The sequence below is a fragment of the Moschus berezovskii genome, chromosome 19, assembly GCF_049115385.1.
Source record: "Moschus berezovskii isolate FMDL1 chromosome 19, NW_MosBer_1.0, whole genome shotgun sequence".
Taxonomy (NCBI): Eukaryota; Metazoa; Chordata; class Mammalia; order Artiodactyla; family Moschidae; genus Moschus; species Moschus berezovskii.
Window position 1 is genome coordinate 59,364,959 of NC_142478.1, and position 17,278 is coordinate 59,382,236.

Genomic DNA, 17,278 nt, shown 5'->3' on the forward strand with positions numbered 1-17,278 from the left:
TTACTGGTGCCCCAATAAGAGTTTTATTTTTGAATGGAAAGAAAAGGAAATGTAAAGGAAATTTGAGAAACATACCAAGTGACAGTGAAGGGCAGATTTTCTCCCAGGAGGCATTTAAGTTCTTGCAAGCTTTCCCAGGTTAGGGGTACTCCTTTGCTTGGGTTAGAACAGAGTAAAGTCACATTGCCAGGGAAAACAATCAGGGATGTTGAAAAAGTCTCACCAAACCCAAAGCCGGACCAGGCGAGCTGGCCATGCCAAGGCAATGAAGAGTGACTTTGGAAAAGGCGGGCACCCTCACTATTCAGCTGCTAGTGGGTGAGAGAGCCAGGGCTGGTCAAGACCTCTGGATCCTGGTTCCCAAGACAGGTTTTGAAATGGCCTTCTCGCGCGGGTTGGGGGCGGGGGGAACCTCCGGCTGCTCCTTTCATTTTGTTTTCCAACTTCAGAAATAGTAGTATGCTCTCTCCTGAGGTCACAGAAAAAGGCTTTTGCTTTGGGTTTGTCTCTCTCTCTCAGGATGGCTGATACCGTGTCACTAGGGCAACCCTGAGCTCACAGAGGATGGGGAGAAATTAGCTAAGGGGGATTTAAGAAGTATGTGTAACTTTTATGAAAACACTTAGCTTAGGCTCAGAAGAGCAAATGACCTCACCCACAAACATATTCCCTGGAATAAGGGTGAGATTCAGAGGTGCACATATGTCTTACACTGGGTGCCTCCCTAAAGGTCTTTCACAGATGATTTAGACTTTGAAGCTTTTGCCTTATGTGCTAACTTTAGACTCTAACCCCCATGTCAGCTATGACTCTACAGTGTCAGGTCAGCACCTTAGCTCATAAGCTTCTTGACCATTTTCATCTTTCTGGTACGTCAGTTAGGTAACTGGTAGCCAGGGGACTGGGGTGCAGGCCTGAACTTCACCCAGCTTGGACTTAGTCATGAATCTTTGGCCTGAAGTGCTTCTGTGCCACCTCCAGTGTGTTCCAAGTGTAGAGCTCTAAGTCTCTCCCCTTCAGGGAAAAGGCAAAAATCCCCACCCACGTCCAGCCTCTCAAATCCCATCCATAGAGACATGAGGGGGGAAAAAAAGAGAGATGCACAAAAATACTTTAGAAGTTTCCCCTCCTCCCCAAACACACACACCACACACACACACAGATACACACACCCTCTCCATATAAATAAATAAATACTTGAATACTGCTAATGGCAACCGAGAGAAAAAGAGAGGGAGGCAGAGGGAATCCCATAAATAAATAAATAAACATAAATAAATAAATAAGAGTTTAGCTAGGAGCCCCAGGCAAAAATGGTCCCCCAGAATTGCGTGGATGAAGGCAGTCTGGACAGGGGCTCTTGAGTCTTTCACTGCTCTCCTGCTAAGGAGGTTCCGTGGCTCCAGAAAGCCTTTGTTTCCATGGAGACTGGAGTCCAGTTCGGGCTCCTGGGTGGGGAAGAGGGTTATTTACAGTTGCTGTACAGGCCCTCCCAGGGCACCTGCCCCTGTCCCAGGCACCTGCCATCAGGCCTTCTGCAGTGACCGTGCTGGCATCCATTGGTCTTGGCGGGTGGGGCCCAGTTCTGGGCCAGCGGGCATCATGGAAAGGCCGGGTCCCCCACTGCTGCCCCGGTGCCTGGCTCCCCTCTTCTGGTGGAGGAAGGGCTTTCCGAATGGTTGCAGGGCAGGTTCTGGCCCCACAGGCTGATGCGATGGGAGAGATTGGGGAGGAAGGACATCACTGCTTCTAAGAAACAGGATTTTTTTTTTTCAAATGTTTCCCCTCCTCGGGGTACAAGGGATAAAGAATATGTGGTTCTCTGCTTCCCAAAGCCCCAGGTTTCGAAGCTGGGGACTGTCCCTCTCACCCTCCCCCTTCATGCCCTGCCCTGCTGCTGTTGCCACCACAAACTGGAATCTCACCCACAAGGCTCCGGAAAGCCAGTCAGCTGGTGAGGGGGATGCCCCAGAGTTTATTTTAAGGATCTTCTCCCTCATGCTCCTGTTCTTAGTGCCCTCCGTGGGTGAAGCAGCTGGTGGTGTTTGTGTGTTGGAGATCAGCTTACCCTCACTGCCCAGCCCCGGGTGGGGGTGGGGGCGGGGAAGTGGGGTGAGGGCAGAAATGAGGGTGGGGCTTTTCCCAAGCTGGTAAGAACTCTGGAAACCAGCAGGAGCTTCGGAGCATCTAACCTCCTTTCCCCCAGACTCTCTGTATTTGGATCTGTGCCCCATCCTGGCAAAATTCCTGAGGGGCAAAATGGGTGACTTAGGCTGAGGGTGGTAGGTCGGTGAGTGGGTGCTTGGCTGCAGTGGGTAGGATCCAGGGTGCAGCAGTCTGGGCAGTGGGGAGGGGGCAGGCAGGCGCCAACCAGAGGGTAAGGCCAGACTGGCTGGCGCTGGGGACTGGCAGCTGGCCACGGCCCTGGGGAATGTTCAGCAGATGGTCCCGTGGAATTAAGTTGTTGCCAGCTACTGGGGCCGAGGCAAACTTGGGAAGTGGGGTTGCAGACCAAGCTGTCCTGACTGTCCGTTGTGTCCTTTCTCAGAGGTCACGTGGTCCCTGTGGACCACCAAGAGGCATTTTGTGTAAATGGCATGGTGGCCTCTCCATGGATAGAAACTACTGGGCTCCTCTTCCTGACCACAAGGAGATACTGGGAACAGTGGACTTAGTGCCCCCTCCTTGCTTCTACACTCATGACCAGAGAGTCCATCTCCTATCTCCTGACACCTACTACCAAGTGAAATGTCCATGTCCCCTAGTCACGTGTCCCCCTTTCTAGGACCCAATAGCCTTTCAGCATTTGCTCTGGCCTATGTGGGGAGCTAAAACTCTTGATCCCCTCTCCTGGACCTGAACCGCCCTGCTCTCTTCTAATATCCACCCCTTACCCCATGGGATCCATGGGGGTCCATACACGTGTAGCCACGAGCGAGATTGGATGAAAGGAGAATGAGGACAGGTGTGATAAATACCACTGGTCTTCGGTATGCAGCCTGGCAGCAGTGGGTTAGCAGAACTCTCTCTACATTTTCCTGGCCAGACCCAAACTTCTGATCATGGACTCATTGCTCCTTACAAACCGTTGAGGCTTTTCTGTGCCAAAAGAAGATAGTCTTCTATACATGCTCAGGCCTGAGCTGAGCCCCAGGGGGTGTGGTGGAGGCTCCCAGCAGTTCCACATCGAGACTGAGGCCCCACACCCTCCTTTCCTCCTCCCCAGGAGAGCAGGAAGGAGAGGGCCTAGGAGCCCTCAAGGCTGTCTGTCACCAAGGAGAAGGCAGGGTGGGCAGGGAGTTGGGGAGGCTGCCAGAGTGAAAGGGGCCCCACAGGCAGTGGGCTCATGGGAGGGCCCTGGCTTAGCGCCTCATACTGGAGTAGCTGTCTGCTGAGCTGTAGCTCCCACTCCGACTCCGACTTCGACTCCGGCTCCGGCTCCGGGAGCCCAGGCTGGGGCTACGGGAGCTGCAGCTGCTGCTAGTGAGGGTCCTGCTCCGGCTGCGGCTGCGGCTCCGGGAGTAGCTTCGGCTGGCTGAGCGGCTGCTGCTGCTGCTGTACCAGGAGGAGGTGCTGCTGAGGCCACTGGACGAAGAGGGGCTGGGCCGGTAGTAGGGGATGGGACGTTTCCGGGCACTGCAGAGATCAGAGGGGGAAAGCGTCAGGGCAGGACTCCTCCCAGCTGCAATCCTGGGAGCACAGGGATTGTCCCAGGAGACATGTCCCAGCTCCTTAGGGGGAAAAAAAATTCCTGTTACTCTTCCCTTGCAGTCCTGAGAACATCAAGGAGGTGGTCTCAGTCTAGTGCTGATATGCTTTGAAAAGTGATAATCTCGCTTTTTTAACATAGCAAGGCCGGGCTCAGAGAGAGCATCCAGCTGGCCACAGAATCTACACCTCAACTTTAATCACAGTTTTGTTTTACTATTTTTATTTTTACTAGAACCTTCTATTTATGGCAAAAGAGGTTGATTTTTCTATTTATTGTAGTGTATCAAGTTTCATTTTGAAATAAATGTATGGACCTAAAAAAAACGCCTTTCTATTTAAAGAAAATCAAGTAAACAGTACACTTAATCAGACAAGGCAAAAGTGGTGGGTGATGGAAGTTTGGGAAACATTGAATGGATTCACTCAGGTAGATTATTTGGGGTTGAGTACAGAACCCAAAAAGCCTTTGGAAACACCAGTCCCTTTTTCTTAGCCTTTCTCCAAGTCCACTCCAAGGATACCTCTGAAAGTCAAGGCAGTGAGTGCAGGGCTCCCACCATACCCCAGGCCAAGGCAGGCTGTTCAGTGAGACATCTGAGAAGATGACGCCATTACCTGCCTTACCGTCTGGGGCACAAGCTCTTTTTCCCCTTCAGGTCATCTCTAGGGAGAAGGCATGGGCAGCCAGGATTCTCCTTTCCTTGTGGGTCTTTGGACTGAGTAGCTGACCCTTGGAGGACCAGGGGAAAGACCCACCAATTTTCAAGAGCCATTTTTAGGGCAGCATTCAGCCATTCTCTCCATTTCAAGGCCTGAGGATTCTCAGACTTCAGGATTCTCTTCGAGGGCTTTTCTCATCTAAGACTTTACCTGTTACAGCAATCTTTACCTACCAAGTCTGACGTTCAGGGTATAATTACCTACGGTTGTATTCAAGCCTTGCATCTGGGGGCGTGGGTCTAAGGGTGGAGGTCTGTTGCCACTGCCTGGCTCCACCCCCATGCAATATCCCCGTTCAGTTCCTTGCTCGCGTCCCCCGTTGCAAGGCCAGACCTCATTCTACGGTCCCTGCCAGTGGCACCCCGGCAGCTTCCGCAGGTTCCGGCCACACCCGATTCCTCAGGCCATCTCCACCTCATTGCAGCCCCGCCCACCGCCCCGCCCCCTTCTGGCAAGCCCTCTGGATGGCGGGGTGCTGACTCGCCCCGGGCTTTGAACTGAAACCTCTTTTCAACGGTTGGGGAGGTCCCTGAGCTCCTATAGTCCCGAAATGCAGCCCAAAGGAGGCTCCAGCGGGTGGGCGGGTGGGAAGGGAGTGCAAGTGAGCTGGAGGTGGTACCGGGCTTCCTGGCCTCACCTCGTTATCCTCCGCGCCTCCAGGTGGCTCGGGGAGTCTCTCCGGCGCTTCCGCATGGGCGAGTAGGACCGACGTCTCCGCCGCGCTCGCTCGCGCTCGCGTTGCTGCGAATCCTTCTCGCTGTACTTGGGGTTCCGCTCCCTGAAGGGGTGCGGTGACGGGGTGGTTACCGGGGAGCTGAGGCTGCCCTGCCTTTTTCGGTGTGAGCGTGTGGGAGAAGGGCACCCACTTTGCCCTCCTGCCCACTGTAACCTGCCCCGCTGGGGCAGGGGACAAGATCAGCAAGGGGGCCCCCAGGGAGGCCGGAGGGAAGATAGCATAGCTATGGGAGAGTCTACGTGGATGACTGGCTACTGAGGAGGGGTACAGCTGGGCGTGGGGAGGGGTGTCGGCATTTGAAGGTGGGCATTGCAGGGGTCAGGATATGAAGGTTAGGTGGGTGGGCCCAGGTGCCGAGTAAGAAGTGAGAATTAGGGGCTCTGGATATAGGGGTGTGGGGCAGTACTAGGTGTGTGAAGAGGCTGAGGGCTGGGGATATGAATTCCGGGGTGTGGCTGAGGGTTTAGGGTAAGTACATGAGGATGCAGGGAAGTTCTGGGGACCTCACCGCCGCTCGGATAGGACATAGGGAACCACTAGGAAAGATGAGTCATCTTCCCATCCATAAACGGGCGGGGCTTGGCCTGAGAGGAACTGAGCAGAGCTAGGGAGATGCTCCAGAGAGATGATGCGGGAGAGGAGTGGGGGAGTGAGTCGCTCAGTCGTGTCCTACTCTTTGTGAGCCCATGGACTATACAGTCCATGAAATTCTCCAGGCCAGAATTCTAGAGTGGGTAGCTGTTCCCTTCTCCAGAGGATCTTCCCAACAAAGGGATCAAACCCAGGTCTCCTGCAGCAGGCGGATTCTTTACCAGCTGAGCCACCAGGGAAGCCCAAGAATACTGGAGTGGGTAGCCTCTCCCTGCTCCAGAGGATCTTCCCGGCCCAAGAATCGAACCAAGGTCTCCTGCATTGCAGGCAGATTCTGGACCTGAGCAAAGGAGCATGGCCGGAGGTGGAGCCTAGCTCGAGGAGCTGGGTCAGAGCCTGGGGGCGGGGCCTGTACCTGCTGGGACTGTAGCGGGAGTAGCTTGGGCTGCGGCGCGACCTAGAGCTTCTGCTAGGTGGGCTTCTCTTGCCAGACTTGGAGGAATAGCTGGGAGAGCGCGAGGAGGACCTAGAGGAGAGCAGACAGCCGCTGAGGGGCCTGCTGAGCTCCGCCGGGCTTGCCCCGTCTGTCTAGCGTTTTATTCAGCTGGTGGGCCTTTTTATTTCTGGAGGTTAGGCGGAGGAACCCAAGCCCTTACCTAAGGATGAAATCCCCTCCCTTTTGGATGGTTAATAATAATATCAACAACTTCCCTTTATTGAGTTCTTCCTATCCTGGCCATTTGGTAGCTGTGTGACCTTGGGTAGGTGATTTCACTTCTCTGGGCCACTTTTCTGATCTGTAAAATGGTAAAAGTACTTACCCAATTAGAATTGTCAATTAAACAAGTAAATTAGGGTAAATTACTTAGCATTTTGGTGTACACCCAGCACACAGGAAATGTTTATTATTATATGATTATTATGTATTTTACTATGTGCTGGATTTTGAACTAAATGTTTTGTGTATATTATCCCATTTAATCCTCAGCACTTCCTAGGGTTAGACTGTTATCAATCCCATTCTATAGATGGGGACACAGAGGCAGAGAGAGATGATGTGATTTGTTCAAGGTCACTCAGCTAGTAGGGGGTTTGGATCCATGTCTGTTTGGCTACAAGATGTTCCTGACTTCTGCTAGACGATGCTGTGTGCATCCAAATTACTAGCCCCTATGTTGTTTCCAGACTTCTTCCCTCTTGCTAATGCCTCCCACTTTTAGAGAAACCAGTCCCTTGGTTTCTCCACCAGTTTCCCGGAAACATCTACCCTGCTTCCTCAGTCTTAAAAGTAATTTTCATTTCACAATTGATGCCTTGATCTGCTAGTTGTTCCTGCTAGGGTTGGGAGGGATTATGTGGCCGTGTCTGTGTTCAGTGGGAAAGAGCACTGTGATGGATTAGCAATGTCTGCCATGGGCACAGGGATGAGTAGGGGGGACACTCTCCAAAGTTTTCCTATTTTGAATTTGAAAAGAAGTCTTGCTTTAACGTGCCCTCACCTAGGTGTTCCTTAGTCCCTTCCTACTTTCTTAGGAGATCATAATAACTATCGCTCTGGGACTCTGTTCTTACATACTCTCCAGGGCGAGGAAAGGAGTGTGGACAAGGAACAGCTCCTGGGACAATAGTGTCCAGCTGTGGCCCCCGAAAAATTTGCTTTTGCCATCTTGCTCTTTCCCCATTTAATGAGAGACGTTAGTAAAGAGTGTGAAGATGAAACATGTTTTTGGACACTTTGAAAGGATGTCAGGCATTTCTATCTACTGTGGTACATACTGTCCTTTTTCTGTGGAACCAGATGAGTCATTTTTCATACTTAAAAATCAGAAATAACTGCTCTTCTAGGCAGCTAGTTCAATTTTTATCTTTTTTGTTTATAATGTAAAGGAACAATTTCCCATTTTCATCTGCCAGGGAGCTTAGAGTCACATTTGCAGCACACCTCCATATTGACTACTGCCATCCCTCAGTACCTGTGGGGGACTGGTTCCAGGAGCCCCTGTAGATAACGAAATCTGTAGACGCTCAAGTACCTTTTATAAAATGGCAGAGTACATTGAATACACTGGTCTTTCATAAATAGGGATGTGAAACTCCCAAGTACAGAGGGCTGACTATACAGAAAGGTAGAACCTGCCATTGGGAGTTAACCTTGCTCCTGATTTAATTCTATTTCTCTCCTTCATTTTCCATTTTGCCTGATTTTTTCTTCTATTTATGTCACTCTATCATGTTGAATTCTTTGACCCCTTATTCTGAATGAACTGGTCTTGAGGTAAACACCTACATAAGTAACTGTGTTTTGATTATATGGTTGCAACAGAGGAACAGTCTGGTTGCTGTTGGAAGTTCTTGTTTGTAGAGGTACACTGGACTCCATGAAGCCATGGGTTGATTAGATTGGATGCAATCTTCCAATTCCTGAGACCTCATGTCTCTGCATTCTGCTGTATCATTATTCCACATGAGAAAATCAAGTAATAATCAATGGTTATTGGAATTGAGTGGTAAAATGCAAAGATAGGCACCATTCTTCTCCTTGTATCCATGCCCCTTGCAAGACGACTCTGCAGTTCCTCCCCCTAAGAGGAGCATCCCTTATATCTATCTGGATTGGTCTTGTGACTTGCAGTGGCTAAGGAAATGGTTGAAGAGATCATGCTTGTTCCAAGTTGAGGACTTGCATACTACTGCTGTCTTTTGAAACACTGCCATCACCACGTGAATAAGCCCAGACAAACGTGCTAGAAGATGGGAGGCCACATGGAGCAGAGATGAATCAGCTGGGGTCATCCAAACAAGCCAGCCCCCAGCCAACCCACCAGCTGATGGAAGACACATATGTGAACCCAAGATGGAATAGAAGAACCACTCAGCTGAGTTCAGCCCAAACTGCTGACCCACAGAATCAGGAATGAAGTCAAAACTCACTGATAAGGATGCTACATTTGGGGGCTTTTTTTTTTTTTTTTGGTTGTGCTCCATGGCATGTAGGATCTTAGTTCCCTAACCAGGGATGGAACCCGTGCCCCCTGCAGTGGAAGCACAGAGTCTTAACCACTGGACCACCAGGGATGCCTGGGGGCAATTTTTACGCAGCAGAAGATAATTGATACACCTGAGTGGATCCTCATGACAATAACAACAATCAAAACTGATATTATGTTCCAAGTACTGATTTAAGTGTTTAACAGTCCTCAGGACAATCCTTCAGGGTAAGATATGTTACAGTTTTCATTTCAGTAGGGGAGGAAACTACGGATCAGAGAGGTTAACTGACACCGTCAGTTAGTGATGGATAGAATGGGTATTTGAACTCAAATCTGTTCGATTCCTGTTCCTTGGGGGTCAAAGGACATCTCTAGTTACCCTAGCTAGCTTAAGAGTCCAGGTCAAAACCGCACTCACCTTTTCCCAGAGGAGGTGGATCGGCTCCTGGTGTACCTGGGGGAGGCTCTGGGGTTTGGGGATCGGGAGGAGTGGCTGGAGGAGCGTGTGCTGGCATAGGAGGAGCTTCGTGAGCACCCTCTCATGGGGGAGCTCCGGGCTGTGGATGGGACCAAATTGGACTTCTTCACCTCGGGGCATTCCAGACATGGTGACTTAAGTCCTCTGCATGGGGGAGAACCACTGTTAGCACTGGCTGGCCCACTGGTCTGGGGGTGTCCTGAGCTGATACTCACCTCCCTACCTTTGCCTTGGCTGTGGTGCTCTTGCAACCTGCCCCCCCTCACCCCCTGCCACCTTTCCCCTCTTATTACCTCTGAAAAGATTTCCCAGACCACAGATGTTAGAGGAGTAGAGATAGAGTAGAAAACACACCAAAGGGGAGGGGGCAGGGTGGGTGTGATCAAATCCCACGGTGCAAGATTTAGTTCTCTCCTGTCTTTTTCAGTCTCTCTGATTATATTAATTAGAAAGCCTGGGTTGGGTACTAGTGGGTTTTTACTGTCTCTTTTAACACTTGCAAAGAGAGAGAGAGCAGGCCTGAGACTCAGAACCTTGGGTAGGCAACTGTAACTAACTAAAATAATTTGTTTTAATCATATGTATTTTCACAGGTGCCTTCTATTAGGACAAGAGATCAATATTTTCTATTTAAGATAGTACTATAAGTTTCTTTGTATTAAAAGGTGAGTTTACTAAAGTAAATAAAAGTAACAGAAGTATCTGGATATGGAACAACTCAAAAACTGGCTGATTTAAGTTCGGGAAACTGGTGTAGCCCATTTTGTAGATGGGGGAATGGAGACCTAAAGAAGGGTAGAGGCTTGTTCAAACTCACACAAAAGACAGGGTCCTGTCATATCCTCACCTTGCCTAGAGCCATGCTGGATTCCTGTTGGTTCTTAGTAAGGACATATTCATTTGGATTGGGCCAAGGGTCAAGTTCAAATCACATTAATATGGTTTTATCATGACCCAGCCCCTGCTCACCTTCCAGTCTCAGCTCTGGCACTTTCCTCTCTTGACTGCAGTCATAATGGATTACTTGTTTCTCCCGGAATGGTCCTGTTCCCTTGCTTGTCTGCATGCCTTAGAACATTCCCACTGCCTGGAACCCTGTTCCCTTTCCTCTTCATTTGACCATTCCTACTAATGGTTGCAGGCTTTCGACTCCCTTTGGTTTGCTTGTGTCACCTCCAGTGTATAATCACAACCCCCAGCCCCAATGCCTCCCCCACCCCTACATGGCTTGCTGGTCTTACTGTTATCTCCCTCAGCCAGACACCAAGCTTTCTGGAGACAGAACTCATGTCTCTCTGGACACTGTATCTCAACACCTAGGACAGAGCCTGAGACATTATGTCCTAGATCATCAGTAAATAGCTGTGGAATAAACATGCTGAGCCTCTTAGCATCCTGGGTGCTTCACAGGCATCAACTCATTTACTCCCCCAACAACCTTAGGAAGTTGGTACTATTATTACTGCTTATTTACAGAGAAGACTCAGAAGGGTGAGTTGCTTGCTAAAGGCCACCCAGAGTCTCAAGTCCTGATCTGTCCAGCTCTGAAGCTATGTCCCTGCTCCCTTGCCAGCCCCCGCTTTTACTGTCTATGGTTCCCCTGATTTAGAACTGATGTCTCTTCCACTCTGCCCTCTGCTCATAGCTGACATGACATAAATAGCCATGGATTTAAAGATCATTTATATTTCACAGTGAAAGGTTGGGTCTAAATTATTTAATCCTGCTGTCCATGTAGATCAGATTAAGCAGGTACCTGCTAGATGCTGTTCAGGCTTAACTCCAGTTCTGGAGACACAAATCTGTTTTCAGTCCTGGTACCAGCCCTTATTAACTGAGTTTCTTTACTATTCTGAGCTTCAATTCCTCCCTTAGCTAAAAGAAAGTTATAATAGTACCTATGCCATAAAGGTTGTAGAAGGAGTTTAGGAAGATTATCTGCGGAAAGCCCCTGGCATAATACCTAGCATTTAGTCAGGGCTCCATACATTATAGCTACTGTTGTTACTGCTGTTCTCAGTATTTCTGGCATAATAGCTTCAAAGTATATACTGGTGTATTTTTAAATGATAGTGACTTAATGTTAAGACTTTCTCCTGGAATTATTGATAAAATTGACATCTTTTTTTTTTTTTCCTGCCCAACTTCCATTCCTCCTTCTGATTAACAGTACCCCGCTTTCCCTTCAGAGAACCAGATTTTCTTCAATTTTAGTGTACACAGAAAGATTCATTAGCTCTCATGGTGGCATGTGACAAATTCTAGCCAAGAACACAGCATCCTCTGGGCAGTGTGTTTGGTCTTGGGTGAACAAGCTGGACTAGGCAGAGCCAATGAGCATTTGCCTTGATAGTTTGCTGAAATTTTGGGAAAAGATGCATTTCCCTTCCATTGGCTGGCTAGATTGACAGGCTAACTGGATGGCATATTTGCCAATGCTTTGAGATGATCTGCTTGAGCACAAAGCCAAGAGCGGGGAAGCAGAGCTAAGAGAAGTAATGGGAAAGGCAACTTCTCAATGACACAGTTTTGAGACCCTGGATCCAGCTATACCTGAAGCTGATCTCCTTGATTTTTTTTTTTCCCCAAAAAATTATGCTAATTTCTCTCTCTTTTGCAAATAAAAGTCTCCTGGCTTGGACTGTGTGTGTGTGTGTGGTGCAGTGCCAGGGTGAGAGATTGAGATGGTGGAGCTCAGTCAGGACCCCTCTTCCCATCCTCCCATCCAGGTGCACTGACCTTGACTCTCTGCCCCTGCTGGTGGGGGAGAGGTTCTCCAAAGTGGCGCCCTTGTTCTGGGGTGAGGAAGTGGTGAAGGAGTTCCCTGAATCAGAGGTGTTTCCACTGTTGGGGTCCCGGCTCTTGCTTAGGCCCCCACTGGGGCTGCCCTTCTCTTGACCCCGAGACCTGGTTGAGCTGATTTGCGTGGAGGGTGGCGAGGAGGTGTCATTGCCTGAGTCATACTCCTGGGAGCGTCCTCGGGAGGTGGTGAGCGGGCTGGCTGTTTTGGTAAAGAGGTCAGCAGCAGACCCCGAGCCAGTGATCTGAAAGCAAAAACACCCATTGGACACTGCTGAGTGCCGGGGCTGTGGGTTGCGTCTAAATAACCAAGAAATGTTTACCATCATGATGCACTGTAACGAAAGGAAAGAGAGAGGAGAGGAAAGAAGAGACGCCAAAAAACAAAAGCACAAATCCCTGAAAGAATCACAGAAAGGAGATCTTTATTTTTTTTTTTAAACCCCCTGCTAGGATAACTGGAAGATTTAGGTATCATGCAGAGAAAAAGCATGCGATCCAGATTAAACGAAAGAAAAAGGAAATTATACAAAATTTCTAATGAATTAACTCAAACAAAAGAGACAAAAGAAAGGGGGTGTGTGTAAACACCCTTAACCTAAAACAACAGTAAAAATAAAAAAAGATAGGGGGAAGAAAGGAAGCTATGGGCCTGAAAAAATACATCTTGAACTTAAAAACGACAAAAGGAGATAAAGCCAAAATTTTAAATGTCAACCAAATCTTCAATGAATTTGACTTTTTTTTCTCTTAAAGAAAAAGTTGCCCAAATAGAACCCTAAACAAATATCACATGGGGAAAAGAAATGAAATAAAGATGAGAGGGTTTTTTTTTTAATATAAAGTCAAGGTCACAAAATGATATTTAGTAGTTTTCAACTAAAGGGGAAAAGAAAGGGTGGGGGGACAAAAAAATGGAAGTCAAATTGTCTGACTGAAAACAAACAAAAAAAGCTCTCTACGGATATTTGCGTGTGTCCTTTCCCCCTGGAGAAGGTAGCTAAGGCTCTCGAGTGGCTTCTAATAAATTCTCTCATGTCTTTGCGGATTATATCCACTTACCAAGCAAGAACTCCTCCTTTAGTAGGTAGGTAAGGTGTAAGAGAAAGGGAAGAGCGGGCAAGGTGAGTCCATCATTAGAGTCGCAAATGACAAGTAAAAACACACACCTTTCTGTACATCCTCACTTGGCCCTGAACTTTGGACTTTGGGTTTTCAGTGTTCTTGACAGGTGAAGCATCACTTCTGGCTGGCTTTCTCAGTAAGGGGACCTCAAGCCATATCAACACTAACCTTGTCAGTCCCTTAACGCCCAAGTTGGATCAAGAAACCCTTGCTGACAATGCAGATGGTGGCTAGAGTTTGCATCAATCTGAGAGGTCAAGATGGGGGTGGGGCACAGGGAGGGTGTGCTTGTAACAAACGGCTTTGGGAGGGGCTTGGAGATTTGGCTTTGGGGTGACTGGGAACGCAGAAGGGCCCCCAGGATCCTGGGTGTGGCTGATCTAGGATAGATGAAGAAGTAAAGGAGGTGATGGATAGCCAGCCCTTGGGAAGGCTGTAGAGTGTTTAGAGGTATAATGGATGGTTTTCTTTAAACACTCAGACCAGTCTCAGCTCAGTTCTGGTCCCCATCAATATACCATGCTTAGCTGTGGGCAAGAGGGACCTCTGCCTGGGTCTCCTCCAGTGACAACCATCCCCATGGGTCAAGAAATCTGCGGGGCTACCTGGAAATCTTTCCTTGAGATTAGTCTCTGGAGACCTGAAGTCCCAGAATTCTCTGTTTAAATGGCCGCTGAGTCCCCTTCCAGGGTCTCTTCAGGCTCTCCATGATCTGTTTTCCCAGGGATAGACCATGCTTCAAGTGTGCACATTTGTAGGTCCAAACATGGCTATCTGATGGATGTTTGGACTGAGGTGTCCATATGCATGTGTGAGAGGTCCATCATGGTGATGAAGCAAGATGTGGGGGGAGAATGGGAGGGACCAGGGCGTTGGGGCAGATTCTCTCCACACTGTCATGTTGTGGTCCGGCACTCTGAGGGGTCCAAGGCTCTAAATCCAAATCTGACTCTCCCGATCATTTCAAAGATATGTTTGCCAAGATAGGAGAACATACTTCATCTAAGTTTGCTGTCTTGATTTAAAAACATTTAGTGTGTGGCTTCTCCTTCTATACTCTTGTCCCAGGCCCTGCAAGTATTGGCATAGGTCTCGCCATAAAAAGCCTGCTTCCCCTGCCCAGTTTCTCCCATGAACTTTGAGCCTAAAGAAGGGGGGCTCTAGGGACTTCTTAAGGAACTATTTCTGTCTTCTCAGCAACTGGTCATGAGGGTTAGATACAGAGACTGGAGCAGTGAGAATAATAGCAATGGCTCCACCAGCTTGGGATATCAGCTCCTGGAGTTGGAGAGGCAGAACTTCCTTTGCAGATTCTCCCAGGAGGCTTTGGACACCAACGAGGTGATGGTCCAGCTTTACCAACTTTCACCCAGTGCGGCTGCCACTTCCCATTGGACAATCTGCCTTGTTTTGCTCTGGGACAAGGGATCTTAAAATCAGGTTGCCCAAGTGGGGCTTTCTAGTGTGAGATTTCTTTTAAAATTAATGTAAAGACCCCTTTTCCATTCAGCTCCTTTTTGTCTTCTGGTTTGCAGGTTGGATGCCAAATCTTTACCACCTCTGTGAGTTCAGTGGTTACATGTGTATTTCCACCACCTCTGTCAGGACTGAGAACGCATCACACAAGGCAGTTGGACCCTGGAACCTGGACTGTCAGGCTGGGGTTTGGTCTGGGCTCATGGAATCTTTGCCTCAGAGATGATGAGTGTTTGGTAGCCAGTGTATCACAAGTGATTCAGCTAAGCCTTTCCTGAAGGAAGCCAGGCTGGACTATGAATATAATGGATTTCGTTACCTTTTGGCTTGCTACCTGGACACATCCAGGCCGGGCTTTTCCCACCCAGGTACTCGTTTTGACCTTGACTACTAATTTCAAAGCATATGTGCTGGTGCATCATGGGTACCCAAGGAGAAGGACTTCCTGAATGTCAGGCCCCTCGAGGCTAATGGATATAGATAGGGACCTTGCCTTTTTCACATCCTCAGTCCCATACACTGAGCTCACAGTGACCTTTCAGTGTCTCTCCACCTGACCACAATCACTATCCACACGTCACAGAACTGAGAACTGTATAAGGCATCATGCTTTCCTATCATTGCCAGAAAACAGATAATCGTACTACTGAAATGTCCTCACTAACTAGACCCTATGCTAAAAATACCAACCTCTCTAAAAGTCCCATTTCTTTGGAAGAACCTAAATTCTTTGACATGCGTGACAGTGTTCTTTGCAACCCAATCCTGTGTCCTTCACAAACTTCATCTCTTCCATACAGCCCCTCCCCAACTTTGGTTTGTACAACCTTAAGGCAATCAATTGGGAAGTTTTCTTGGTTTTGCCACCACATCTTGCTTTCCCAACCCCAGGCCATTTGCACATGCCATTGCACTGCCTAGAACATTTTCCCCCTGTTCCTTATGTCACATGGGTAAATTTATTCCTCCGCCAGTTTACATTGTCACCTCCTCTTGAAAGCCTCCTCTGAGTCCCAGGCCAGGATAACACAAAGCTCTATTTCATGCATTCTTTCATCCATCCATTCACTCATTCAAAACTGAGTGGCTTTTGTCTGCCACAGCACTGTTACTCGGTGGGATAATTACCTGTCTCTATCTGGATGGGCTCAAAGTTGGGGTCTTGAGACCAGCTCAGGGCTGGGCATGTGAGCTACAGAGAACCTCTATAATCAAGTTTTAGGTCCAGGTCAGTGGCAGAGAGAAGGAAAGCTCTTCCCCCCAGCCCTCCTCGGGCCTACAATCTCAGAGAAAGCAAGAGTCTACAGATGCTCAACAGCGTAAGCTCCAGGCTAAGGTGAGAAGCTCCAGACCTGAGAAGCCTTCCAGATGAGACAAGCAGTGCTGGGTCTCTTTCTTCCTTGGCCACCCTTTTGCTATTCTGGGAGGTCAGGTTAAAAGATGAACTGGATCTGGTCTTTTGCACTCAACAGGGCTGCTGGCCCATGCAGTGACTTTGGATGCTAGAATGGTGTTCCTCTTGGGTCAGGAAATTGAAAATGGTGCCCCTTCTGGTCAGACAAATTAGGAAAAAAAGATACACCTTTCTCTGGACTGACGCAGCGCCATGTCTGTTTTCATAGCTGGCTTGACAAATGGAGAGTCAGTGGGGTTTTAACTCCAAAGCCTTTGGACAGGGCACAACCAGCATAACGACATGCCTGGCAGGTCCTGGATACACAAATCTTGACCTGTTTGACCTGCTTTAAGGATTACTTTGAGGGTTGGGGGAAGAAGTGGTAGCCCAAAGACGTTCATTTCTGTTACCTTCAACTGACCTCTACTTGGTTGTGTCTTTACCAGTCTTGACAGGCTCTGCCCCAGTTTCCAGATGATAGAAATATTTTCATAAACTCATTAGGGATGTCCAGATTGTTTAATGACCTGTTAGTCTTGGACTTCTCCTTCTCCAGAGGAGGGAAGATACAGCTCAGGGGGGCCAAAGGCAGACTGTAGGGTGTGTGTGTGTGTGTCTGTGTGTGTAAGCGGGTGCCATGACAATGCAGAGGAGCCCTTCAAGTCAAGGACATAATAACAGGCAGACAACAGAGGCCTCTGTGTTCTTGCCTCCCATCCCTAAGGGTCTCCTTCCTCGTCAGATAATCACTTCCGCTCTGCCATGGAAGAGCAAACTGTTGCCCACTGGACGCTGACATGACAGGATGGTCCCCCTTGCTCCTTCCTGTCTTTCATTTTGATAACAGGCCTCTCACAATTCATCTTGTTCTTCATCTCTTGGAAATTTCTCTTCTATGAACATAACTGCTGTCTGCTCCTATATCCCCATCTTAGCTCCTCAAGCTAAGGTCCTCAAGAGGCTCACTGCGAGGAGTCATTCTTGATCCACTTTTGTGCAGGAACAATGCACTCACGGTACTGGGGACCCCTATCTAAGGCCTGGGACCCTCTTACCAGGTTTCTCTTCTGTGGTCCACTCTGAGCCCTTCCTCCATCTCAGTTGTGTCCTTCTTTGCATGTCTTCACAAAGGCCTATTTTGGGGGCTTTGCACAAAACTTCAGCCCCTGTAAAATTTGTTTAATCACAAAGTAAAATAACACCTGTCTCCATATGGATCCTCCTAGAAATTGAGACAGGAATTTGAGTGCTGGCAG

At 48.6% G+C, this 17,278-nt stretch overlaps 1 protein-coding gene across 1 annotated transcript in view; it reads right to left on the bottom strand.

Moving 5' to 3' along the window:
• Nucleotides 1-3,165: 3,165 nt before the first annotated feature.
• SRRM4 (serine/arginine repetitive matrix 4) overlaps nt 3,166-17,278 on the bottom strand; it is a 176,716-nt gene continuing 162,603 nt past the window's right edge. Inside the window, exons 9-13 of the mRNA XM_055405460.2 lie at nt 11,966-12,270; nt 9,167-9,370; nt 6,174-6,284; nt 5,069-5,209; nt 3,166-3,636 (exon numbers count right to left, since the gene is read on the bottom strand). Coding sequence (XP_055261435.1) covers nt 3,363-3,636; nt 5,069-5,209; nt 6,174-6,284; nt 9,167-9,370; nt 11,966-12,270 — 1,035 coding nt within the window. The 3' untranslated portion in view covers nt 3,166-3,362. The remainder of the gene's footprint in view (nt 3,637-5,068; nt 5,210-6,173; nt 6,285-9,166; nt 9,371-11,965; nt 12,271-17,278) is intronic.